Here is a 27,843-nt window from a genome sequence, read left to right as displayed (position 1 = left end):
TTTTTTAATCTGTCTCATTTCCTCCAAAGTAGTTTCACAGCATCGACATGTTTATTTGTTTGTATCCGAGAGCTAATGATTCATGATTCTAAAAACTTCATTTTTGTCTTCGTGCCTCTTCCTGTTTTGACTACTGTCGCTATGTGACGGACAATAAAGTTTGTTTGAATCTTCACGACAGCAACATCCATGGGCGACACAAAAACAAACATGTCGGAGGTGTGGAAGTTTTTCAAAGTGAGAGAAACAGACGTAGCACGAGTTATCTGCAATATATGCAACGCTACAGTACCTCGCGGGGGAACGTCGGCAAAAAATTTCAAAACGACAAATTTAATCAGGCACTTGGAAAAGACACACACGGAGGAGCGTGTCGAGTTCAAGAAACGCAGCGCGGAGAAAGAAAAGAAAAGCAAAGTCCGAAACGGATGCTAAAGCAAACGTCTCAGTCAGATTGGAGCATGGCCAGATTAATACTCAGGAAACAGCACATAAGTATGTAAGTAAATAAACAAGTAATTTAAATATTGCTCCTCACGTGATCGGATCGGTGATCGGTGATCGGTTTATTTAAACTCACTGTTAGGTGATCAGCACAAAAATCGTGATCGTGTAAAGCCTAACAACTGCACTTTGAAAAGTAGCGCAAGCACACGTGATAAAAGACGACTTCTCTCATTCGAGTCAAACAGTGTTATTGGAACATCGACAGACTTCATTTTGCGTAATGCGGGACCTTTAATAAAAACCATCGAGAACATTTTTCCATTTCAATGTCCCGATCACTGCATCACACTCCAACCTACACCCGACAAAAAAACCCCCAAAGCCCACTCCCATGTGCTAAAACAGAGGAGCACATTTCATAAATCCATTTAGCATCATGCGCACCGCTAATCAACCGCCGCCGTTTGCAATGAGGACGGCTGCACAATTCGCATTAGTAGTATTCCAGAAATTAATCTCCTAATCTCTTTCCCTTTTTGAGATAATATCATTACAAGCGACTGTGCAGACTGTTCGTCTGAGACGAGCAGACGGCGAGATCAAAAAATTGAATAAAAACACGTCATTGCGCTACGCTGAGGTAACTGAAATCTGTGAGGTCATTATTTTAAGACAGCGTTATAATAGAAGAAATCGTTTGACGTGTGTTTTTACCGAGGCTCTTGGATAAGGAATGAAAGGAGACACTGAGATAGCGAGAAGGATATTTCCGCCGTCCCCACTGGTGACATGCGCTAATCTTACCGCTGGCTTCCGGCCCAGCATGCCTCACTCCCACTCAGCTTCTCCGAGCCTCTTGCTTACTGGAACACCTCTCTCTCTGTTCTCGCTGCCTCGCTCTCATTGTTCCAGGCTCTTTGTCTCTCGTCACGTCTGCGCCGTTCGTGAATCACGGCCGCCGGATTCGGAGGTCATTGCTAATAGCCGCACTGCGTAACCAGATGCAGGTGGCGGGCGCGGGGCTACGGGATCACCGTTCAAAACTGCTGTCATGCACCTGATGAGGGGCAGGAGTAACTGTTGGTCACGACGCAAGAGGGTTAAAAGCACTTGAATGCATTGCTTTCTGATTTTTTTGGGCTGAACATCTGCAGCGCTCTGCCTAGCGAGAACGTAAAGACATTACAGCAGAAACAATCTGAATGTACTTAAGTTGGTGGCTTCCCTTAAACGGCAGCGAATCGTAGTAGTAGTCATTACGTTCTATACTGGCAGGGGAACTATTTTGGGAGCGCGGATTAACTGCAGTGTGGCTCATTGATGTTCTTTTGCAAACGATTTGGTCGTATACACACACACACACACACACACACACACACAGTACTGCAACGGTGAGGCCGGCACAGACGCTTCTAATCCTCATTAGCATCAGTGAACTGTCCATCAGGTCATCACGACCAGCTGAACAGCTTAAGCGGAAAAAAAAAAAAGAGCTCAAAGTGGAAACAGCAATCCGACCTGACAGGTGAAGGCAGCTGCAGAGAGGTTCAGACTTACTGAGCCAACGCAGCTGGATCACAGAGCGATCCAGCGTCAAGAATTAAATCTTAGACCCATCGGAGAAAAGAAATGAATGAATACTATTGCTTGGAAAGAGTTACTTGAGCAACCAATCAGCAACCAATCAATCGTGTCAAAAGCAGGAAGCCACTGTGGGCCGAGCTGCTGCTAGGGAAGCCTTAAAGGTGTCGCTAAGCAATTAAGAAAGTTCATCCAATCACCTTCTGAGGTTTTTCTCTGATTGGGCCTCTCCCCTCGCTGGTGTTTCATCTGGGCTTTTCCCTCAGGTGCACAATACGTGGCATGAATACTGTACATTCCAACCTGGTGTGACAGCCTTGCAATAATGACGCTCCAACTGCAGGTATGGGCACGGACGCCATTTGTCTGCTATAATTGGGTTACTCTGCGCTGAAGGAAGACGCTGAAGCCACTTCCTGTACTGTGCAGCGGCGGCGACGGTGAGACCACGCCGACAAATTTCACTGCAACGGAGCAAATATCTCAGGACCAAACGAGCTCTTCTGGGACCAAGTATTGAATACCCTCGGCAAAAACGTCTGTCTAGTCCACCGTTTCTCAACTGGTGGGGCGTGAGCCTAAAGTGGGTCACAGAGCTGTTTTGATTGGTTCGCGGCTTTGTGGGCAGGTTCATTTTTTTTTTTTTTTTTTCTTTTTTATAAAGGGATTTTAAAATATATATAAATATATATATATATATATATATATATATATATATACATATATATAACGGAAAATGTTGTTCAATAATTTCAATCATTATTGACATGATAGAAAGTGGGCCAGCGTTTTTAATAAATATATTCATGTATCGTAAATTTGTGCTCCACCAGTTGAGAACCAGTGGTCTTGTCCCACTTGCACATGTGTCTCGCTCCAGTTGCTTCAGATTTAATCAAAAACCACTGAAATTAAAACAACGAAAGAGAGAAAAATGTGTATAAAGGTCTGAAAACAAGTACCTGAGAGCGCAGAAGGCAGGAGGAGGGGACAGGAAGCGAGAAAGAGACACACTGTGGCCTGCAGAGGAGGGGACGGTGAGGAGGAAGAGGAAGGAAAAGGAAAAAGAGGGAGAAGGAGGGAGTGGAGAGGAGGGAGTTACCGGAATTCCTGCAGCCATGGCAGACAGCAGTTTTTGTCTCCATCTGTCCTTCCCTGTCACTGTCCCGTCCTCCTGCTTATCTGGCTGTGAGACAGAGTGACTGGTTACACACACACACACACACACACACACACACACACACACACATACGGCACCATGCTCGCAACCCATTCGCCTTCTTTTTACCTATTTCCAGCTGCTACGCGCTGCCAAAAAGTGGCTAATAACGACCAGCCCCGGTTTTCTTCTCGAGGTTTTCCTCCCCTTCGCCGATCAGAAGCCGGGTCAAGCCAGACCTGCCCCACGCAGCCATCTGTCGCCGTCGCAGAGTCTATGTGGGCCAACAGGACTCCGTGCGATTGACCCAATTTGCGGGCAGAATCTAGACCGTTCCCCAATCACTAGATCGCCGCCCCTGTGTCCCATCAGGGCGCACGCGATGGAGCACGCGGGAGGGCGACGTGGAGTTAGTTTCACCAAGGGCAGATAAATATTCGTGTTTTCAGAAGTGGCATGCGGCATTTAAGGCTCCCACAGCATGTGATTTTTTTTTGCCGTCTTATACGATCAATCAGCAACGCCTGATGATGCAATCAATCTACGCCACAAAAACATGTGTGAAAACTCATGTTGGAGACGTCACAAAAAGAAGAGAAGGGGGATTTGGACGTGGTTATTTGCTTCTATTAGCAATTAGTATTTATACTACTTTGTTTAGCAAAAGCCTAACAGTTGCAGTGATATTTATGAAATATCAGTCATCACTATGTGAGGATGATGATTGTGTCATTTGCTACTTCATTTCTATTGGCCGGTGAACAGTGGTCAATTGTGACGCTGCCAAACTGTGAGATGATTGACCCAAACCGCTGAAACTGATGCCATTATTGAACTTAACAGAAGTCGTCGCCACAAGATTTCGCCACAATAGTGTTGTTGTTTTTTTTGTCTGTGATTTACAAACCTTAAAACTTTGGTCCGCCACCAGAAAAGCTGACTCCTACCTCATTCTTCTTTTTATTTTTTTTCTTCTTCTTCTTCTTCTGCTGCTGCTCTTGTTTCTTCTGCTGCTTCTGAAGAAGGACGGTCTCGTATTTTGGCCTTGGATGTTCCTACAGAGAGAGCAGAGATTTGGCATCAGATGCGTTTAGCGTGGCTACTTCAAAATCATTTCCAGGTTAAACATCAGATTCTTGGAGTTTGTGCGTGCGTGTAGGTGTGAGCTGTGTGTGTGTGTGTGTGTGTGTGTGTGCGTGTGTGCGTGAGTGTGTGTATATACACCTCGTCCTCCTCGATGCCTGTCAGATCCCAGCTGAAGCTCAGACTGATCTGACGACGCTTCCAGTGCTCCAGGAAAAGTACCGCTATGCAAAACACACCACAGTTTGAACAACTAAACACACTTTCAGGTTCAAAAACATTCTTGAATATTTCACAGGATGTGTCATTTTGGCTGAGACTGGATCAAAAGCAGGATTGCATGAAGAGTTGATACTCCTGTTTGTTGAAGTCTCAGCCAAATGAAGTTACAGTTTATGTACCATTTTTAACATACTGCTTGATTATACTATTTTTTTAATTTCATTTTAATTGCAGGTTTTTTAAGCACAAACAAACAAAAATTCTAAGCAATTTCATTGTGGTAAGATTATAGTTTTCTTAAATCTATCAGCTATTGTTTTGAAGCACGTTATGTTTGACATGACATATCTGGTGCTTTTCACCTATTCTCACACATGCACGCACGCACGCACACGACCTCACCCCACAGGGACATGAAGATGGCGAAGAAAACAGTAGCAGGGTTGTCAAAGAGGTGCGACGCTCTGGCCGTGCCGCAGGCCGTGCTGAGGCGCCAGAAATCACACGAGCCGTCGCACAGGGGACACATGGTGAAATTAAGACTTTCGTCGCACATCTCCTGACTGAAAAAAACGACGAGAAAAAAAAAAACACAGATGAGGGTGGAGAATCGTGATCAATGTCAGGTGAAACCTGGAAAATTGAATTGTGCAAGAACACTGCGACGGCGACGACAAACACGCACAAAGACAAAGACGTGGGGATTTTGCGCTGCGGCTCCAGATTGGGTTCTTTGTCTCTGTTACATCGTCGGCTGTTTGAAATGAATGGAGCTTTTTAAACGCAACTGGGATATGAGATTCTCTGCTGTGACCCTGTTCACAGTGAGTGTAGGCTGAGCTGTCGACCTTTCACTCCATGACACACCACTCGCGCGCACTGGCAGCCCTCTTTGTTCCTCCCACACACAAACCTGATTAAAGCCAGCAGGTATCTGGGCAATCCCAGTCTACTGCCTCTCACTCTGGCTGTATACAGTATGTGTGCTCATGTGTAGTGCACGCTATTAAAACTCCACCTGGCTCACCAAATAAATCGTATCCTGAATCCTTTAGGCTCATCTTAGATATCAATCTGTTTAGAGGAAAATCTATAAATCCAATTGTAGAAAGGAAGCAAAGCTTGAGATTTAACTGTATGTTACATTCGAGTTGATCAACCAGACAAACATTATCCATCATAATGCAGTTTCAAGTTGCGGTAGGGGTAAACCTACTGCGTGCTGCAGCGCAACCTAAACCTGGCCTTATAGCCACTACTGCAACATCCATGCTAGTGCCTCTAGCTGCAGCGAGGCTAGGAGTCAAACCCTGTACTGCCAATTCAATTTATTTAGTGGTTTATACAGGCAGTTAGAAAGTTGCTTGCAGCCTCCTGCCACTGCTAAATAGAAGCTGGATTGCTGAAAGCACCATCTCGTAAACAGACATGATGGAAGGGCAAGACTTCCTGATAGGGGCCCTCGGAGTGACTCGAGGTTACCTGAAATCGAGAGATGACACAATGATCTACAGACACCTTTGAAAAACGAAGAACTTCGGATCACGTGAACTTGACAGAAGACACCTGGCGTGCACTCGGCAGTACCTGGGTATGTTGGTGTTCATCGTCGCCACGCCGTAGCCGAACACGATGATGCCCACGATGGAGGCGGGAATCAGCAGCTGGGTGTAGACGCCGAGCCACGCGAAGTACAGGCCAATCTTCTCCCCAAAGTACTTCCTGCAGGGAGGCCAGAGGTCAGGGGATTAGCGGGCGAGCGCGGCGGCGGAGTCAACGCTCGATGGCCGAGCACACCGGGGGGGAATTAAGCACCGCTTGATGCAGTCTGTGACGTTAAAAATAACACGCTAAAAACAGAGCAAGGGTTTCACTGGTGCGGTTTCTATTTAGAGCCTTCATTCATTGTGCTGAGCCGCCACGCTGCGACAGACTGCACTCAAGCCTCGGCTTTGAAGACGGAAAGTGATCCACTGGCATCACATGAAACAGAGTACGTATGTTTTCAGTCGTGTATGAAGTCACTAAAAATAAATGTCTGTCGTCTTTTCACAAGTTTGGAAAGAGCATTTCTGGGGGGCGCCGAGTTCTAGACCCGCATATTGGACAGGCGGAGCGCCGGAGAAATCTGTCGCCGGCCGGGGATCAAGCCGTCGGTCACATTACCTGACGAGATCAATGGGCTGGTACTTGTAAAAGGCTGAGTATCGGGCCCACTCCTCGTGCAGAACCTGCCAGAGCAGAGAGGCTGAGTCAGCGGGGGTGTGAAAGCCGCAAACGACCCTTTAGAAGCTCAAGCGTTCCGCAGGCGGAAATCGCCCCCTCCCCGCCGCCCCACTCTCTTGGACGGGTAGACCCTCAGTGGGAGGCCAAACAAATCGCATTTTGAGCAGGGTCGCTCTCTGGCCGAAGGTCAAGCAGGAGGGAAGGCGAGGCGCGCGGAGAACAACACCTGACAAACGGTTATTTTAAAAAGCGGTCGGGAAGGTTTTGTTGTGGTGTGCGAGCCTCGACTCGCTAAACAGTTGTTTTGTGGCCTCTTTTGAAATTCAAAGCCTCTCGGTCGGTGTTGTTCCTCTGCCCTGAGAGCAGAGCTGCCTCTGAATAATGTTTACTGAACTTAAAGTCCAATCTGTGATGGCAGGCAGGCAGGCAGGCAGGCAGGCAGGCAGACGGGATGAAGGAAAAGCCTCAGAGGAGGAGAGCGGAGGAAACAAACAGAGGGATGCAGTGTTTTGGGCAAGCTGCAGCCTCTGCCAGTTAGAAAAGTTCAGCCTTTCAGGTTTTCTTCCGACAGCATCGCTGATGAACCGCGTGCCAGAAAGCACTCCAGCTGAAGGTTGACTGTTTAAAGTCATGCTGCACATTCCTTTCTTTTACTGATATGTTCCTTATTTTAGCATTCTGTAGGAGTATCCAGTGTGAACCTGTTTGTTATGTCAGGATTGCCACTGTTTATCGAGCCGCGGAGCGCATGCGAGAAACTTAACACAGTGTTTTGCAAATTCATAAATTAAATTGAAGGCCACTGTTGGGCATAACGTTGGAACGATTGTTTTTAGACACAATCTTTGTTGTTTTTCCATTTTCAAGCCTGTCATTAATTACTTCTGACAAGGTGTAATGAGTACATCAGGTGTCCAGATAACCCAAGTGGAAAGATTCCGTGCACTTTGTTTGCCTCTATAAAAGACAGGTTAAAATAACAACAATAATCTTATTTAAACTTTATGGTCAACAGTGTAGTACAATGCCATCTTGCATACAAATAATTGAGTCTAAAATGCTTTTCAAGCCAGGAGCATGCTGGATTGTCAAATATTTGGAAAAAATAATAATAAAGCTGTAAATTCAGAAGGTCTACCTGTCTGTCGCTTCTCTCATCGATTTGTCCCATGACCTTGTAGTCACCCTGAGGAGTGAACAGAACATGCAAGGAGGGCAAACAGCAAAACAAAAGCCATCAAGCATTTCAACACTTGGATCTATATGGAAACACCATTTGAAATTATACAGATTTGATTCAGTTAAACTACAGTGTATGTAGAATAGAAAAAAATTAAAAGCTTACAGAGCTTAGGTCTAAATTGCAAATAAAGTCAAATTTTGACAGAATTGAGGGATATTCTTTCTATCAGCTGTCAAAGGCAAGTTATCTTTTTCTTTTTAGTTTTTGTGACACTTGTCTGCGTGTTCCCATTCTAGTCGAATGATATGATCATGTATACATTTTGTTTTAAACACTGTCCAGCTCAATGGATTATCTTCATGTATATTGAAGAATTTTTTTTTATCCATCTCAGTGGAATTCATGCCTAAAAATGGACATTGAGACGTACTGTTCTTAACTTGCAGATTTCCACTGCAATAAACCAATTCTTTGCTATTGGCAATGTGCACCAATATATTTCAGCTTTTTTTTTTTTTCCTGCTCATGGTGCTGATAATGCTGCAGATTGCCAGAATTTCTTGTAGGAGTCTAAAGTTCAAACTCACATCGTGCAGTGGGAAGGCGGCATCGTAGACACCTTTGGCTATCAATGAGCTGATGCCTGGACGAGAGAGAGAGCAACAGAAGACAAAAGGCAGAACTTGATCAAGGAAATTAAGCGACTGCAAAAGTAACTGCTTGGCAATGAAACAAAAAAGTACAGTTTGAAAATCCCATCAGCAAGTGAAGCGATGGATGAGTCACTGGCATTAAAGAGCGAGTTCACACCAAGTGGCTCCAAGATGTGGCGTGAAAAAAAGTGCTAGCCGTCGCAAAAGAGCACCTTCTGTTATTTATCGTCCATCCACTACTGCACACTTCTCTGTCCCTTCAGTGCTCGTCTCAGCCACCATGGTTTTTAATTGTTGTACTCGTTTCCCACAGGGAGCTAGAACACAGGGAATATCTAAGAGTCTCACTCTCAGACAGGCTGCTGAACTGAACTAGCTTTGCTGCACTGGACTGCTTGAGGCAAAAAGCCTTTCAAAAATTGAGCTGGAGGTCAAAAGCATCAGGCCGCTTTTAACGGCTCCGGCCATTTAGGGCGCATACCCGAAAATCCTAATTGGCTTGAATACATTTGAAAACGATTACAATGATGGGAGATTCTCTGATTCAGCTGGAGGTCCAGGCTCCCAGTGCCATTGAGTGGAAATGTCCAGAAGTAATCAAGTCTACAGCCTTCACTGTTTCATCAGCATTCATCTGCGGGAAAGCTGGCTTTTTATGGGCAGAGAGTTTTATTCTTAATCTTCAGGGGAGCAAACAGGTTCTCTGTAAAGAAACTACAACTAAATGCATTTTAAATTCCAATATATCACGCAGGTTTGAGCAAGAAAGGAAAGATTATCTAAAGAGATCAATAGCTCAACAGTGGCACATTTCAACAAATGAGTTATTGCTGTCTCATATAGTGTACTGGGGACTTTCTCCACTTTTCATTCCTGAACACCACAGACATATCAGTGCAAATATTCGCCAAAGGGGTTTAGAAACCACCAACAACAACAACACCAGCACCACTCCTCCTGAGGCGATTTGCTTCCATTTCAGCCTGACCCAGGAAGAGTGACCCACTTGTAGAGGAGATGGAGATGTATACAGAGTGAGAGCGTGTGGCGGCAGGAAAGGAAAAAAAAAATCACGTGTCAAAGAAGGAATGAAAGCCATAGAAGACAGAAGACCATGTTCGCCCTGCAGCTCCAACGCGACCCGCCGGCTGGGACCTTCTGCTCCACTGGGGAAGCCAACTTGACATATGGTGTAACAGTGGAAACATAACTGGTGTCAGGCCCTCTTCTATAGGAGCCTGTGGTCTTATAGGGTTTTCAGAAACACAGAGACAGCTGTTATCGGCACACAGGGGTTTATCTGTTCCTTCTTTATCTATATGATCAAACACCATCAATGGAAGCTTTTTGCATTTAATCACTGCACTGCAGCGGATGCCCACACATAATCTGTTAATGCTCTGGACACTGGCTATAAACAACTAATGGAAGGTATTTAATGACAGATGAGGAGACAAAGCAACAACATTGACAACAGAAAACTGTGATTAAAAAAAAAGAAGCTTCGTATAAATTCACTGCAGCTTATCTTTACATATTTGTGACTGGCAAAACTAGGTTTGTTTGTTTTTTTAATTGATGCATTTGACGATCAGTTTGATTATTTTTGGAAATGTTGATCAGGAAATATTGGCTTTTCTGTGCCTTTTAAAAAGGCTGGTTAACCTTGTTTTTAATGTTTTTCCCTTTAATACATTATTGAATTTACAACAAAAAGGTTGATATTATGAGCTATTGCATGTAATATAAATATACTACATAATATAAATATCCTTTAATCAGGCCTGTATAATACTAAAAAAATACAGACGCAAGGCTGAAAGCAAAATCCCAAACTCAAAATCGACATTTCAAAATATTATTTCTAGTTATCGCAGCTGTTCAATTTAGATGCTCCATAAAATGCTACCGTGGTGTTGGCAAGTAAGCAACTGGCCAAAGTCAAATAAATTTCCCATTCGAGTTGAAAATTTATATTAAAAAATGCAGCGATGACGGATATTAAAACATTTAAAATTGCTTTTAAAACTTCAAAACAAAACCAGAGTTGGCATTATGACACAATTGTTGTTATGAACCGCAGTTCAGCATTGATACCATCTAAAATGCGACCGGGTGTGCATGCTAGCGTGCCAGCTTCCACCAGACGTTTTCCGATAGCGTTCGACTTTAAAAATGACTCAACAAAGTATAACGGAGAGCTGACTCACCCGACGAATATATCGCTGATTTTAGAAATCAATTTTGTGAGCTAAACGTGTCTTCCAGCAGCTTGCTCTACCAAACAGCCACCACCAATCAAACTGCAATTACACAGGTGTACAGAGGTGTCCTCATCGGCGTGGGAGTGGTTACATAGCAAAGATTTCTACATATATTGTAGATATATGTAACATAGAATGTGTAATAACTGAACGTGAACATCCTAGAGGGCCTCTTTTTTAACTGGGTTATATTTCTCTAATAATAGCCAACACCATTTTCAGGCTTTGGCTGGAAGTTGCTTCCATGGCTGGATGGCTGCAGAGTCCAAGGGAACGGAATAACCCAAAAATAAGGCTTGCAAAACATCTCATTATCCAATCAGCGCACTCCGTATTTCTGTCAACTGCCCTTCATGTCACTTTTCTTCCCCCTGACTGCCTCCCACTTCCCCTGTCGTCTTTCCAACAGTCCGGTCGGATTTGAGAAATTCTGCACAAACTCATAATGCGGCTGACAGCTGACTTGTCCATGAGTGAGGCGGGTGAAGACTGGACACGTGCCCCGAGGCAACCCTGTTACGTCATGACGACTCACCTTGTTGCCGAGACTTTTAACTTATAAGTGGACGTTTGAACATATAAAACTTACATTAGTGAAGGACAATTTTAGGTTTGATAATTAGGTATTTGTTTTGCAAAGCTTTTGTACTCCACGACTCCACAACAGACAGAATATCACTTTTAAAAATGACTGCAGAAAAAATAATGAGTCAGAAAAAGCACAATGTTGCTGCCGTTCATTCGAACCTCACCTATGGTTTGACAGGTCCGTACACACACCGTCCGCCTCAGGATCTCGTACACCTGACAAAAAGAAGTGCAGTTGTCGACTGGGGACGATCGACAATTAAGAACGAAGGGAGGAGCACTTACGATGCGGCCTCTTGTGGCGTTGTCGAAAAACGTGTCTTTCGATGTGATGTTGTACCTGAAAAAGGTAGAAGAAGAAGAAGAAGAAGAAGAAGAAGAAGAAGAAGAAGAAGAAGAAGAAAAAGAAGAAGACAGACAGACAGACAGACAGACAGACAATAGTTTGAGAAAACAAAATGCACCAGATCTGAGACAAAGTACATTAGCGGGCGCGTGTGGCTGAGAAACAGGGTGCGAATGCTGTTCACATTGTTCTTGGTTTTTTTACTCTCAAACAAATTGATTAATAAATGAAAGAGCAGAAGAGTTTCTGCAGAAGATTAGAAATTGTTAGAAATAGCAACCAAAATGTGATTGATGTCAAGCTGCTCCTGTGTCTATTACAGGAGACAGGAAAGGGTCTGCCACACTAAAAGAAACTGAACTCTGATACATTTGAATTGGTCATTGAATGAATTGGTATAAAACTCTTGGGATATAGATTCAACTTGTTTTTGTTGAATTGGCCATTGAAAATATGCATAAAATGAATGAAATCCAATGTCACCATTACACTCTACAAACCATTGACCAGTGTCATCAAAAGGAACTTTTGATTAGTTCCCTTATGAAAAGAAATTAAGAGAGATATATCAGTATCAAATTTATTTCGCTGTTGTGTCTTGTGATCATTATCAGGTGTGATGCAGGCTGAACCAGCGGCGATGCAACAATCTTGGGACTCAGATGTGTGATTATGATATGCAAATCTACGATTGTACATGTGATTAAATAACCCCCATTAGAGTTGAGAGCGGATGGAAACGGTTGGGAGTCGCTTCATCTGATTTTCGCTGTTCTCAGGGCGACGATTTGTGAGTTTCACGTACGGCTATTAAATGAAATTGAGTCAAAAAAGGGGCAGGGGGTCAGTGTTTTCCAATCTGTCACCTGTTCTAATGAGCTCAGCCACTGATGTGCATCATATCACATCTTTACCACAACAACATCTCATATTTGGATTATTTCCACGCTGTCCGCACACAGCAAGGACATGCACATAGCAGTCTTCAGCTGATTTCTTTCAGTTTCACTTTTCAGTTTTCAAGTTGCCTGCGTCTTACAGGTGCAGCTTGTCCCTGGAGAAGCAGTGCGAGAGGAACTTGGTGCGCTCGTGGTCCTGATGCGGCACTCTGGGCTGGAAGGGATGCAGGATTTTCCGCCACACGGTGCTCATGCTCGACCCGAAGCCGCTCTCCTCTTTGAGCTCGTAACTCTGGAGGAAAGCACGACACACAAGCAGTTAGCAGGAGTGCGTGCGCCCCTTTTCCCGGTTTCTGCGAAAAAATAATAGTAATAGTCTAGCTTTGAGAGCTGTTAGGAGTGGGTCACTAAACAAGTCGGTTCACATGTTAAGAATGTTGATCAGCCGACTGAGAGTAGGTCGGCTGAAGGTTCAATCGAGTACTTGAGTAGCCTTAACTGAAAAGCTGGGAGCGCTTGTTGCTTTGCTCCCTGTCAGGGAGGAAAACGAAATTATTTTTGAAGAAAAGAGAAAAGCAAACTCATTACGCTGCGCTGAATTTGACCATTTTTCAATCAGTCATTAAATGTTTAAGAGATTTGTAGGGGTTTTAAATTTTCCAGCCAAAGTGCACACTGATATAAAGCAGTAGTAGTAGGAGGCTGTGCTCAGACTCTCGAGTTCTCACCGTCTTGGTGGGGACCTTGATCTTCAGAAATTCCGCCTCTCTGCACAGCACCGGCCAGGGCGCATGGAGTCGGGTGAAGCTGGGCCCGTGACCCTTCAACTGAAACAGAAAACCAAACATCACGCCAAGACCGCAGAGAGGAAAGCAAACGTTCCATCTGGTTTATTGCGGGATGTTTTGCGACACACAAAACACCTTTCCATTTCTACCCATATCAGACATCTATGCTATCTTTGTAAAGGGAATATTTGTGGCTTTGGCTTCCTATGGTTTGGCATTTCCTGTATCCCTGAAGAGAGCCAGCTCACTGAGATTTCAAGTCTGGACTTCAAATTTTTGGGAGATTTTTCCAGTTATACACAAGCTCTTTTTGAGAGGGACGTTAGAGACAAGTTCCATGGATTTGCAAAAGTCCTATCTGACTTATAAAGAAAACGTCATTCATGAAAAAGTTTGCCAATTTAAACATCCCAACTTTTTATCTTTCTATTTTTTTCTCAAAGGAACCTTCTTGCCAGATTGCCTGGCTGAAACTACCTGTTTACCATCTGCGATTAACCCGCTTTTGCGATCTAATTATAGCTGACAGACTTTTTCCGAGGGCGGGGCGGACTCTCCAATTTTTGCTGGCGCTGAAGTCGAACCATGGCTCTTGACGACGCTCCAAGCTGGGCGCCACAAACAACCAAGCCCCACCACCAGGGCCGACCCACTGAAACGCTTTTGGCGGACTGGTTTTGGCCCAGCAGCGTGGCTGGCACTTATAAAAGAATCATCATCGAGTTGCCTCTCTGCCCGGTGCTGCTTTTCACCCTCTTCCTAACAAACTGGGAGAGTTTCCTCTCAAAGCGACATCTCCATCGAACCAAAACACAGTATTCCATTTAACTCACAGAGAATAAAATACTGACTCATTTCACTTTGTGTGATGAATCGTGGTCTGCTGCCTACCTTTTTTAATTATTATGTAGCATTAAAATGCATGACAAACGCGGGATATCTGGCACCTGTGAGGAGCACCAATAGGTATGAGAGTGAAATCTGAATAACTTTGCATTAATAAACACCAGAAATCAGTTTGCGGTTGACAAGCTTTCTTCTGTTTGAATTCAATCGTTATTGGGGATTTTTTTTTTTTTCCTCTGATCTACAATCTCAAATTTGATAAATTTTTAAATACATGAGCTTAATATTTAAACATCTGAATGGACTTTCTCCAGAGCCATTTTGCAATTTCATCGCTAAAGTGAGCAGCTATATCAGGCCTACTGGAGCAGCTCCAACTTCTTCCTGAGCGAGCAGAGTGATTTCAAATCAACCACAAACTCCAAACCTAAAGCCTGGCTGAGCCAGCTCCTAGCAAACACTTACAACTAATGTTTTATGTTGATGACATTCTCAATTCTTCTTTCACCTGCTTGAAAGGTCATGCCCTTGGGTGTATGTTCCTTTTTCTTAACCTACACGTTGTCACATCTACAGCCTTGCCCCCAGCCGTGTTATTATTACAATTAGCTTCAGTAAGGAGTCTGTAGGATTTTGAGGGTGGGGAGGGGCATATATTGGTGCAAAAAATCTTAAAAGATGTAGTTTCAATTTCCTGCATTCTGGTGCATTTTACCTTGTTTTATTCGCTTTCATTCTTTTTCCTTGACACCGGCATTGTCCTCAATTACTGAGTACAGTTATATTCTGCTAGAATGGGCAAATCCAGCCTGATCTGCTGCCAATTTGATTTTGCCAGTCTAATGTTTTGGATTAATACACAGAGGACTGACACTGGCAACTTCAATGGAACTGTATTCTCTATTGAATGAGAGCAAAAGATGAGGATTTAAAAACCACAGAGTGAATTTGAAATGAATTAGGAAACTTTGAGGGGACATATAGCCTACATCGTATTCCTGTGGAGCAGACTGTGTTTGTTTGTTTGTTTGTTTGTTTTTAAAGGTCCTGGGGGTTGTTTTGTTTTACAGTGCTTCTCACTGTAAAACATCTTCATCAACATTTTCTGCCGCGGCCAAAACCACAACGTATTTCCAAGTGCTAGAAGCTAGCGACGCTTCGGTGACTGTGTGCTTGATGTGGTTTCTATCTATCGGGCATTGCCCCGACTAAAAGTAGTGGAACAGATTTGATTGTGAAGCAATAGCAAGAATGCTGGACGAGTCAACTAGTCATGCACTAATATTTCCTTGGCAGATGTGGGGGGATATATATTCACTATACCTGTACTTGTCACGATGATAATAAAGTGAGACAATCATTTGAAAGAATCTGCAAAAGAGCAGAGAGAAAGTTCCTCTGGACGTTTGTGGAAGCGGTGTGCAGCGCGAGGGGGAGTGTGACCGTGAATAAAAGGCAGCCAGAGCCGGCAGGGGACGACAGCCAGGTAACCCAACCTTCCCCGGACCCCCCCGTCGGCTTCTGTGGGAGGACGGCGGCAAGAGAAAGGTGGCACGGCGAATGACGGAAACCCAACACCATTCCCATTCTCCTCTCTCGACTCCTACTCTCCTGAGGTCTCCCCTCGCCGCCTCCCCGATCAACTATTACTGTACCTCCAGCTCGGCACTGTATCACTGACTGATTGACTGACTGGCCGACTCGCTGACTGTCACTCTTGCTCCTCTTATGTTTCATTCTCTCCTAACTCCCCATTCACGTCCGTCCTTACCCTTTACAAGCAGAGGGGTACAGTGGAACGTTAAGCCACTTAATCCCTCTACGGGCTCTCGTGATGCATTCGCGTTTAAATATGCGCCCTTAAATATGTATTTATAGAACAACTACTTTGTTGGCAAGCGTTTAAATTCACAGGGTAGTGCGAGTCTGTATTTTCAATGGTTCTACCACCGTAAATTGTCCCATGTTTCAAATATTGTTAGAGCCACCTGCACCTACTAGACCAGGCATGGGCAAACTATGGCCCAGGGGCCATATGCGGCCCGTTAAGCTTTTCAATCCAGACCACCGAACTTGAAGAAATTATATTAATTGTCAGTAAGTCATAAAATAGCTGCATTTTATCCATTTTTTCAGTGCTTTGAAAGTCACAAGTCATAAATATTGTAGTGCTTCAAAAGACACATAGACATCAAAACACATGTTTTCTACATATCCCAGGATATATTTTTTCTCCTACGAGGTGGTTCACCAAAACACTGCATCCATCTGGTCCTGCTCCAGCCCCTCAGTCACATTTTAGAACCATTGTGACCCACCAGTCAAAAAGTCCATCCCTGTACTAGACAATGAAAAAACTGGTGTATATCTCAAGCAATTTATCAATTCATCAACTCAAATCGATGCCCATTTTGCCAATTTTATATATCCTTTCACTTTTTTGTGGTTGCTGTTTCCGCTGGTTGTAGAATAAAGGACAAGCTGTTTGTCATTTTCACAAGTCCTTGTCACTTTTTTTTTTACTATCTATTTTATACCGATCTAAATCATTTTTCAATCAAATCAAATCCAAGAAAATAACAAACAGATTTATTATGTCTATTTCTGCCACAAGACACACAGTTCCATTTTATCCAAACTTAGTCCATCAGTTGTAGTCAAGTGTTTGTCAGTATGCAGGAAGATGGCAAACGAACTGAGAGCGCCGCAAAAAACTTCAGCTGGCTTGGACAACTCACTTTGGCTGACAAAAACTTTGCGCTTTCAGGTCCAGAGTTGGCTGGACATGATACTGTTGAAGTTCAACAGCGAAAGTGAGTGAACCCAGTCCAACAGCCCTTTGCCACCAAAAGTAAAACAACGGTGTTGCTGTGACGTCGGCTCACAATAAACCTGGATCACATTATTTATACAGTAAATAAACTCTCTGACAACTTTGTTCGATCAGCCGATCAGCCGCTTGCTAACACAGATTGCTAATCATCACATGGCAGCATTTTTAAATCAAAGATATGAAAAACTTAATTGGAGTACCAGCATGTTCAGTCAGTTTGGAACACAAAATTGAGTTCAGTTGGCTGTTCAGTCGATACCTCTGAAGAGTCCTGAGGTCATTCTCTCCAAGGTTCCCCAAAGGTTCCATTTGAAATCAGCGGAGTCCCAATATTCAACAGTATAAAACATTGAAGGCACATTAAGAGTGTCTAAGTAAAACATTCTTCTACAAAGAACACAGTGATCCTTGATGCTCAGACGACAGGATTTCACACCTCCAAAAAGTGAGGACAGCATCCAGTATGAACGCTCCGCAATTTCGCCAACGACAAATTCTCACTATCTTGCATGCAGTCCCACTCCAAGTTAGACTCACATCAACCAGCTGCTCCTGAATAACACCTGGCTTCCTCACTTTGGCCCTTAAATGTAAAACCTTTTCGAAACATATCAATGTCAAACGAACCACATCGCCACACCTGGTATAATTAGAGTTCTCATGCATGAATCCAAAGTATCTCCAGTTCCACTCTTGCACCGGCACCACCTTCTCACGTCAGCTGCTTCATTACCGGGAACGTCACAAAGCTAATTCACCCATATTTAAATTCAACACCCCCCTCATTCCTCAACCCCACCACTTAATGCTTCGCTCTGCTCCCTCTTCCCCGTCACAGATCTTCCCACTTGCTGACATTAATTTCAAGGCACATCATGCCCCTCCCTTTTTTCCCACCCCCCTCATTTCCTCTCTATACCCCTTATCGCAAAAAACGGAAGACATAAATACCTTCCAGCCCGTAGAAGGTTAATTAGGAGAGGGATTTCCAATTAGCTCTTTATCTCTGTAGGGGGGGGTAACTAGGACGCAGCTGGGGGGGATGGGGCGGGGGCGTCTTTGGAAGAGGTGGCATGAAAGGTTATCGGTTTGGCTTGGCACGGCAGGGAAGAGGTTGAGGGCTGTGGGGAGGAATAGATGTGACCAACCGGGGCGTGGATTTCATGGATACGTGCGAATGAGAGGTGGAAGCAACAGAGGAAGAGAGCATCAACGACAGAAGTCAGCGCAGAGTCTGAAATTGGGGTGAGGGAGGGGAGCTAACCTGACAGGATCCTCCTCTGACCTATGGATCGATGTGGGTTTTCCAGCCAGTTTTCTATTAACAGATTAACAGATGTCCGCTGCACTGATGCAACTGTATTTGTCTACAAGGCAATTTTGGTTGTTGTTGTTGCTGGGGTTTTTTTTTAATCATAGCGAGAGTCAGCACAAGCCTTATTGGACAAGCACAGATTGGATTGGAGAGAATGTGCTGGCAGCGTAGCTAATCTTAAATCATGTTTCTGCCGATGCATCGTTTGAACTTTTTTTCACTGCTTGAGAACAAAGCAAAACACAAACGGCCACGGGGATGCAGACGACGTATTTTACGCTTGACAGTTCGGTAAGCCGTGTAAGAAGCTCACTATTTGCATTTGGGGGAGGGTCCCGAAATCGCTTCCAAAACAGCTGAGCAGAAAACCTTGATACCGACGCTCCAACCTGTTCACCTCCCCACAGACTGAAGGCCTCTGAGGTGTCAGCTCCACTACTAAAATTATCATCTCGCTCTGAATTAATTAAAAGCGTTCCGTAAGAGGGTGTCCCTAAGAGATCGAAGGTCAGCTCAATAATCCACAGGCACACTCAACAAGTTCGACGTTCTACCAACTTTTTCTTTTTTCCAAAGCACTCAATTAATGTAAAGTCAAACAGGTTGGAACCAGGCGAATGACAGTATATTTATATATTACCTGTGCGTGACCAAATGAAAATGTATTTCTGTGAGAATATGAATAACGTTAAGTATACAGTTATGACCCAGGGTGTTGTTAACAATTATATAATTGTACAAATCAAATAAATTTGTCTGACGATAAATATGCTTCTTGCTGCACGATCTATAGGAGGCACTACTGCAATTATCACCACGCACCAGTACGCAGAGTGCTTATTTTGACATTAACCTTTGCATCCTGGTAACTTTAAATATCTACTGCATTTATATACAACAGAATGCAAATACCACTACATGACAGGTGCAAGCAAAAAAAACAACAACATTTATTCAACTTTCATGTTTTCAAGCCGTGTATCAAAAACAGAATCACAGTAAAAAAAAAAAATTAAATTGCATGTGGCAATATGTTGTTTTTTATTCAAGCCTGCGCTGTGCACCATGTCTAAAAAGCTTTTCTGTTAAGCACTTCTCTTAATGCTGTCTGTCAAAACAGTCTGGCACACATTAAATGACCCTGCCAACAAACAGGTGGACAGTTCCTGTTAGGTTCCGGTTATGTAAGTTCATTTATTAGATATGAAACAATCCCTCCGCACCACTCGGCTGCAGATGCGTCCCACAGCTTTGCCGCTTCTGGTGATTAATGTTTTTGATTGACTGAGATTCCACGAAGCAAAGTTATTTTGAAGGCCTGCCATCAAATGTTTTTGGGGCGGCCTGAAAACAATGAGTGTGTGCGTTTTTTTTCTGTGGCCGCATACAGCAAAGACTCGTCCCTGCTTGCTTCTGATTGGGCAAGGGGTTATCAGTTGAGGCGAGTGTTAGCAGTGGAGGCTAAGAATGGCGGTGGTTGCACAAAAAATAAGCTAAAACAACCACATCGACAGGGGCGACTGTAGCTCAGGAGGTAGAGCGGGTTGTCCAATGACCGAAAGGTTGGCGGTTTAAATCCCACTCCATCCTAGTCTGTCGTTGTGCCCTTGGGCAAGACACTTAACCCTAAATTGCTTCCAATGAGAGGCGTTTGTAAAGCGCTTTGGGGTACCGTGAAGGTGTTAGAAAAGCCCTACATAAGTGCAGTCCAGTCCATTTATGTCAGTCAGTGTAACTGAAGTGGAAAGAGGGAGGGGTTTAGTTTTTATGACTCTGATTGAGCCTTTCGAAAGGTGTTTTTCTTTTCCAATAACAGTCCCGAAGGGTTTCCCCCGGATGGCGATATGAGATATAAATTCAATTTAGCACATCAAATCAACAGCCGATAGGCACTACTGACTTTTCACAATCGGATTCGTTCATTATTTATCGGACAATGTCCGTCCTTGTCGCCGCCTCTTCCAGGAAATCCAACTGCCCCTGGAGATGGAGGGAAGGGACGTGGCAGTGTGTAAGAGTAGCCGTCGCACCAGCACATTCAATGGAGGGACATTTGAGTGCAAGTGTATTCCACTGACTGCTCATGGCAGCAGATTCGATCCAAGCCCTCTATCAATGAGATGAGATAAGGAGCCATCAGTCGCTCAGCTAATCTCATCCTGGCTTAGGCTCCATGGCCGTGCTGTCAGCAATCTGATTAATACTAGCCCGCAGACCTCACACGCTGCCAGCTGGCTGCCGACCAGCACGCCCACACATCCACGCCGTCGCATGGTTTGCGTTGCAATCAAACGAGCAAGTATCCTGCTACTTTTTATCGTGACGCCGCAAAAAATAGGAAAAAAAAATTTAATGTCCTGGCCTCCAATTCCTGCACATAATCCTTCTACACGATGGAGCCCTAACACTGCTGATTCCCCGCTGTGACGCAACAATTGTCTGTTCTGAAAGACGATTCCGCGCAGGCTTTGTTTGTCCAGAAACAATTCCTCCCCGGTGTTGGAGCCGACCAGCCGTTCATTTGGTCGCGAGTGGAACTTTAACAATGGCCACGTTTGTGCAACTCCATGGCACGAAGCCTGCGGGCCCCAATTGCACGGACACGCGGCGCAGAAGACTTGCGTGCACTGCCAGAGCGCGCACCCGGAAGAGGCGGTTGCTACGTGACGCGCAAACTCGGCCAAGGCAATTTACGCGTCAAAACAAAATTACCAGTTTGAGGCTAAGTCGGCAGATCGATGGAGGGGGAGGTCAGCGGCGCTGGCAGCTGCGCTAGCTGCTGCAGCGGCCAGCGCAGCTGCCAGCGACACCACCTCTTTGGATTCACACTCTTAAACAAACAGGGTGATGCTCTCCTTTCAAACGGGAACAGAAAATGACAAGTGTTAGGTAAAAAAAAACAAAAAATATTTCATTAGTAAGTGCTGAAAGCTGGTCAAATGAACTGCGTGGGTTGCCTTAATCAGAAGGAAGCCCTAGGTGTTCCATAATGGAGTACAAGAGAACTTACCGTATCTTATACAATCAATAAAAGTGTTTCTACCAAGTTCAGCTCAACGATTCGGCTGTACGGTGTTTCAAGGCTGGTTTTGTGTGTCGACTGAATGCTCCTTTAACTGAGAAGAACAGTCAGCTTACAGGTGCCAACAAAAATCAATTCACATCCACTGTATTGGCAGTCGATAGTGTTGGTTTAAAGCCTTTCGTTTCGTCTTCAAGCAAGTGTTTCTGGGAGAAGGAACAAGACTGAGTGACTCATCACTTCTTTTACCTCCACTGCTCAGGTATTGTTTTTACAGGTTTAGTGCAACTTACACTGTGTTACACAAGTTGTTTGTACACGTATCATCTTTAAACTTTTTCATGGACTTTCTGAGAAAGCTACAAGAGTTTTTGATCAAAGTATGATGTATGCAGTATTTGGGTGGGATTCAGTTAACTCATTTAACGTCAGCCTTATTTTTGATAAACGCAAATCATCCTTACGATTTGCATGTGATGCTATGCCTTTAGATTTTTTTGGTGTGACCACTACCTAACATGTATTACTTGCACTAAAGGCCATCAATAAATCATAGCTGTCTAAAATTTGGCAATGTTCCCGTTCAGAAAAATGTGCTCACCCTTTTTCTAAATGTATAAATAAACATTTGCTTTTTCTTGTATATAAATAAAAAAAAATCTTCAGCATCTAACGTGAAGATGAAAGTCAAAGTCTGTGCTATCTTTAAGGCGTAATTATGGTTGTCATGAAGTTGACCCAGAAATTTTAGCTTTAAACGGTCAAAGTCACAGGGAAGCTGCTCGATTGCAAAAAGCAGCAACTAACTTACAGGCCTTTGCAAATACCCAAAGGTGAACTTGCACACCAAGACTGAACTATGTAAAGAACTTCACATGCAAATCATGGCTGGAGACTGACACAACGGACGACATGTGCGCGCTCACCTCGCTCTCTCGCTCCACCTCCAGACCGGCTTCCACGAGGCTAGCCTCGAACTCTTGCCTGATGAGGTGGATCTCATGATCAGCCGGCTCCACTGCCTCACTCCCTCCGAGTTCCACAAACACCTCGCCGACGCTGGGTGCGTCCCCGCCTGGTATGCCGCCCCTTCCCTGATCCACATCGGATCCCACCGACGGGGGAAAGTTGCCATTGGAAACGATGGATAACCTGTCGTGTGAGGCTGAGGTGCTGGCAGGACAGCGGATGGAGCTGTGCCGTCGCTGATGGAAAACTAAAACGTAGTCGACTTTCCTCTTGCCGTCTGAAAAGCAAAGGCCCTCTTCGTTGCCCCGCGGGCTTGGGGATGAGTCCACGACCTGGAGGGAGGCAGTCGGAAGTAACGAGAGGAGAAATCAGAAGGAACAGCAACCATTTGCATCCATAGGTGTTGTCTGTTTGACCAGCGTCACAAATAAATGAGAAAAGGTGAAAGACTGCACACAGAACTTTAAGCAGCAATTTAAGAATTACATAATAACTATTTGCCACTGAACTTAAGTGTCTACCGCACCATCAAACAGAAGTGGCTTTTGGCAGGTTCTCAAAAACACTGACGTGAGAACCTTCAACAGTGGAGTGGGCAGCCAGCAGCTCACCTTTTGGCAGTTTCAGGCTTTATATAGACTGAGGAAAGTCGAGGGGGGGGGGACTGAACACGGATAGCACAAGAGGAAACACTCCAGAGGCTCTGAGCACAGTAGGATGGATCATTTCCCAAGAAAAACACACATTTTATGCTTTGCTAACATGGAATTACAATGGAAAAAATACATTTTATCTACTATCCTCCTTGGTATTTGTGCATTGTGGTCCACCTTTAATAAGACCAAAACAGTTGGCCACGTTTGTTTTCAATACACTGTTTGTTTTTCCACAAGATGCTACCGAGTCTTGGACAGTGAGACCAGCCGTTAAAGCTCTTGCTTGAAGTCCAACACATGAAGATGTTTGGATGAACTGACTCCAATTTTTACTCTGTTATTGTCTTCTAAACTTCTACATGTTCTTTATTTGTTGCTGTTGCACTCGTTGCTAAACGCTTTGCCTTGTTCACCCACAAGCTACCCACAACTTTGCCGGCCTGCCTGCCGTCTGGGACCGAGCAGGTGGCGTACAGTGAGATTTTTTTCCCTTCTTTTTCTGAAGAACTCCCCGGGGCATTCAGAAATTACATGACAGCTTCCAAACCGACAAAGCAGACATTTTCACTTACTTGGAACTGATTGGACTTCTAATGACTGTGTGGGTGTAGTCGGCTGTGCTTGATTGATATCATCTGTGCTACTGTTGACGTGCAACAGTGGCTGGCTGCATTTTATCAATCTTTTCCAAGTGAACTGTCCAAGCAGCATTGCCAATCAGACTACTACATTTACCTTCTGCCATCGTGTTTAGAGTGACTGAAATGTTTGTGTGGAATTCACCAAATATTTTCCAGAAAGAAAAAAACAAGAAACACTAAAATGTCTCAAGGGACCAGAGTAGATGCTTTTTAAAGGCATAAGAGGCAGAGGTAGCCCCACAATAATCATAATAGTGATTCTCCATTCAATTGGTTTATCAAATTTTATCTTTCTAGAGATTTTTTCAGTCAGTGACTTCTTGTTCACAACTGACTAGTTGCTTGTCACTGGTTAGTTAATTCCACAATCTAAACCGGTGTAAAAACTCGTTTGGAACGCCGACACGGTTCCAAATGCTGCTAAGAACAGTGTCACTCACAGTGTACTGCACAAAGCCCTTCCTACTACACCGTCATATTAAATTCTAAGCTTTGACTTTAAAGTTGACGGAGAGGCGCCAAGTGTTTAGCTCAAACTAAATCCAACGTATGCGCCGGCGGAGGGATACTTACAGGGTTCTTATTGTCGCTCGTGGAGATGTCCATACTGTTGCGCTTCAGACACACACGGTGTTGTTCGCGAAGAAGAAGAACAGGAGTGAGAAAGAGAGGAGAAAAGGATTAAAAAGTGAAAGTTGGCGTTCCTCGCACTGACAAAGAGCGGTACTCGTCACCGCCGCCTCCGTCCCCATCCTCCCCGAGTTGCGCTTTTTTACTCCAGTTTAGTCCGCGGCGGGTGAAAAGGTCGCCGTCTCGCTGCGGCCAGGTGACGCTGCTCGCCGAGAGACGCCTCCGTCAGATTGAGGAGGTTAATGATGATACCCATCTAGCCGGCACACTGATGTGTGGAGGCTGCCCGCGCTCCGCCGGCGCTTTTGGCACACGGACTTTCCACACTGTAAGAAATGTCTGTCTGAAATGTGCTCCAGCCACTAAGCCGCTTTTATGATCACCACGAGCCTCCGCACGAACCGTTCAAACACAGGGACACTGGAGTAGGCAGCAGTTATATGGTGTTTAGGGTCAGGGGCAAAAAATGGGAGAAGGGACAATTTTCGCTTGTTGTAGTCTAAAACTGTGGAGAAACCACTGTATTCTTGAATATGTTGACGTTTAATTGTTAATTTGAACACCCTTTTTCCACTATCATTTTTAATGAATGTAAAGTAGGGTACCATTAAAGGGGGTACATTGGAAGTTTAATGGACCAAGTAGTCATGGGGACTCCCCCAATGGGATACCACTAAACACAAATGCTTCATAAGTCATGGATGCGAGGGGGGTCCAAAGTGTTTCTTAATACTTGGGCGCCATAATAATGAGAATGTAAACAATGTAATACCAAAGTGGGTCCTTTTAAAAACAAATTGCCCATTCAGTTGGGGACACATTTGTTCACAGAACACCTTTTGTCTTATTTTACCACATTCAGTGTTACATACTATACTGTGCAACAACTATTGACGGTTCCTTTTAATGTTTGCATCTCTGTTTTAATTTCATACCAAGACAGTGAATTTATTTTTTTTTTTGCAGTGTAGAGAGAGAGAAAGTGAGGGAGCTGCTCTGATGTAACGTGGAGAGTGAGATGGAGAGAGGGAGAGCAAGAGAGAGACAGAGAGAGAGAGAGAGCTGTGAAAGCCATAATCAGAGACAACTATTTATGAAACCCTTTTGAAGGCATTGTTTTTATCCGTGGACTATATTTTATTCCATTTTTGGAAGAAATCATTCAAAAAGTGCCCCCCAACAAACTTCAGAAGCACCCACCTTGCTTCATCAAATGAACACACACACACACACCTTCTGAGGCAGGCTCCAGTTCTCCCTAACACTAAACTACAGTGTTTTTACGCTGTCAGACTGGAATCTTAGCACTTCCTCGGGGTATCTTGAGTTTAAAAACGACATCCGTAGGGAAATTATTGAGTTTGCTTTAATTTCCTTTTTTTGCATACTCAGAAAATGATGCAACGCCGTGAAATCCATCCCCTGCACAGGAAATAATTTCATGATTAGGTTCATTTACCAAGTGCCTCCTAATGTGCATTTGAGTGTGAAGCACTTTCTTTGCTCCTTCTGTCTCCTCGTTAGGGGTTTAAAAAAAGGTTGGCCCTTCCTCGTTGGTGGACCAAATGACCAAAAGGACCCTTATTCACCAGCAGCAAGCCTTCATCACTTGTTAGTGCATTCTGCCTGACTCATACATTCTTCACCACACTGAGGTTTGCGCCAGTCAGAATTGATTTGCTCACCCATGGCTCCTGAAGTACCCCAACGGTGCTGTGAAAGTGCGGAATCCATGGCATCGATTCAGATTCCCGCCATGCTCCCTGGTTTATCTCGGATCTATAATATCATCTACACTCTCAACATTTAATTGATTATTAAGCTGCCGTTAACGGCCAAAACTCTCAATGAAGTATTGTCACCTTCATTCATGATTATGCAGTAAACAAATGCCTTCAGTCGAACTTTCAACTGCATTTACATGCATCACTTTCATCTTTGTGTCTGCCTATCCATTTTGGATGAAAATACATTTACAAACAACATTGCAATAGATATGCAACATTAAATGCCAGAACAGAATTTGTAGATTTTGGGTTAAAAAAAAAAAATCTAAGCCAGTAGTTTAACTGTAGGGGCAGTTAATAACATGTTGTGATTGCTGTCTCAAAAAAAGAAAAATCCTAAAATAGCCAATGTTTAAAAAGAGTCTCAACAATAAACAAGGTTTCATTAATCGGTTTGGTTAAAAATAAAAAAAACCTACTGGCTGTAACAAACTTTGCATCTCCTCTGCCCACAGTTCCTCTATGCAAGGTTTGGCCTCCAGGATGCTGTAGGTCATGGGTTCCAGTCCAATCGTGGGCATGTCCTTGGTCAGGTTGTACAGGGCCTCGCTGTGGATAGAGGATGACTCACTGAGTGCCGTGGCCACCCGGACGAAGCCTGTGCTGCCGGTCCACGTGTCTGGAAGACATTGCGTTTGGTCAACACGGAGGGATATGAGAGAATGCAATTTTGGTTGAGGACATTTGTTCTTCCGACTGCTTTGAGATATGTGGTGTTAAAGGTTAGTTTCATAGACATGTTAAATCCTCAGCCGCTATCAATATGAAATGCTAACACAAAATTTCAACTTTTTCCTGCGTGTGCCCTTCCTCAAGTTGTGAACTCAGTCATTCGGACACTTTGATTTGATTATGGATGAAATAAACATGAACAGATGTTGCTTACTTCTCGTTTTGTAGTTGAGAGGTAATTGCCTTGATTGAGATACGAGTGCATTTATGAATCAAGTTAGAACACATTTGCTTTAAAATAAACAGCTGTTGATGAAAAGGAGTTCAAGAGAAACTGACAGCGTGCATAGATTAGTTCAGCTTATCACTTGAGAAGCTGTTTCTACGGCGACATCTCTGGAGACATATCAGGCAAAACAAAGCATCTTCTTGTGAGATAAAAAAAAAATTCCAACTTTAGTCAACATATACTATCAAATCAGGATGCACACAAAATCCTTTGTCTGTATTACGCACTGCTTGCACTATCACAAACCAGCACAGGGCCATCCTCAGCTTCCTCAGTGTTGCAAGCACTGAATATCCAGCGTGCAAACAATGCTATAACTCGGCTGTCACTGTTTTGAGGGGGGCTTTTGGATTTTTTTTTTTCATACGTTGCTTTGTTTTCCCGCAAATTACTTTTCAGCATCGACCGGCGTCTCCCCGCTGCTATTTGTCACTTATTGACGTAGCTTCTGGGGGGTTAGTGGTGCGAGCAGAGGAGAAAGTTTGCAAGCTCAAACATGCCAGGGAACGAGAAGCAGGAGAACAACATAGAGTGTGTGATGTCACTTCCTGTCTTAAATCGCCCGGTCAATGCGAAGCATTTTGATTTATTTTTCTTTGCATACTTGATTCCAAACAGGGCCCTTTTTTGGTGGGCCGCCGTGGTCTCTCTCCATGTTTTCCGCCTTCCTCCCACAGTCGCAAGGACGTGCGTCTTTGGTTGATTGGCAGCTCTAAATTGCCAGTAGGTGTGAGTGTGAGAGTG

General features: G+C 44.1%; 1 protein-coding gene across 2 annotated transcripts in view; it reads right to left on the bottom strand.

Moving 5' to 3' along the window:
- Positions 1-24,712, bottom strand: part of ano2b (anoctamin 2b) — a 54,005-nt gene extending 29,293 nt beyond the window's left edge. Inside the window, exons 1-14 of one of the 2 annotated variants that reach the window (XM_076011440.1) lie at positions 24,295-24,712; positions 22,382-22,756; positions 13,380-13,478; positions 12,792-12,943; positions 11,692-11,746; positions 11,571-11,622; positions 8,489-8,544; positions 7,857-7,904; positions 6,659-6,723; positions 6,080-6,214; positions 4,895-5,055; positions 4,412-4,494; positions 4,135-4,242; positions 3,131-3,214 (exon numbers count right to left, since the gene is read on the bottom strand). In XM_076011440.1, coding sequence (XP_075867555.1) covers positions 3,131-3,214; positions 4,135-4,242; positions 4,412-4,494; positions 4,895-5,055; positions 6,080-6,214; positions 6,659-6,723; positions 7,857-7,904; positions 8,489-8,544; positions 11,571-11,622; positions 11,692-11,746; positions 12,792-12,943; positions 13,380-13,478; positions 22,382-22,756; positions 24,295-24,327 — 1,506 coding nt within the window. In that variant the 5' untranslated portion in view covers positions 24,328-24,712. The remainder of the gene's footprint in view (positions 1-3,130; positions 3,215-4,134; positions 4,243-4,411; positions 4,495-4,894; positions 5,056-6,079; positions 6,215-6,658; positions 6,724-7,856; positions 7,905-8,488; positions 8,545-11,570; positions 11,623-11,691; positions 11,747-12,791; positions 12,944-13,379; positions 13,479-22,381; positions 22,757-24,294) is intronic. The other variant, XM_076011442.1, reaches the window with a different exon arrangement.
- Between the last annotated feature and the right edge of the window lie 3,131 nt (positions 24,713-27,843).

Source organism: Nelusetta ayraudi, unplaced genomic scaffold, assembly GCF_046127955.1.
Source record: "Nelusetta ayraudi isolate G7.1 ecotype Tasmania unplaced genomic scaffold, CSIRO-AGI_Nayr_v1 ptg000135l, whole genome shotgun sequence".
Lineage (NCBI taxonomy): Eukaryota > Metazoa > Chordata > Actinopteri > Tetraodontiformes > Monacanthidae > Nelusetta > Nelusetta ayraudi.
This window is presented reverse-complemented; position numbering and strand designations above follow the sequence as displayed.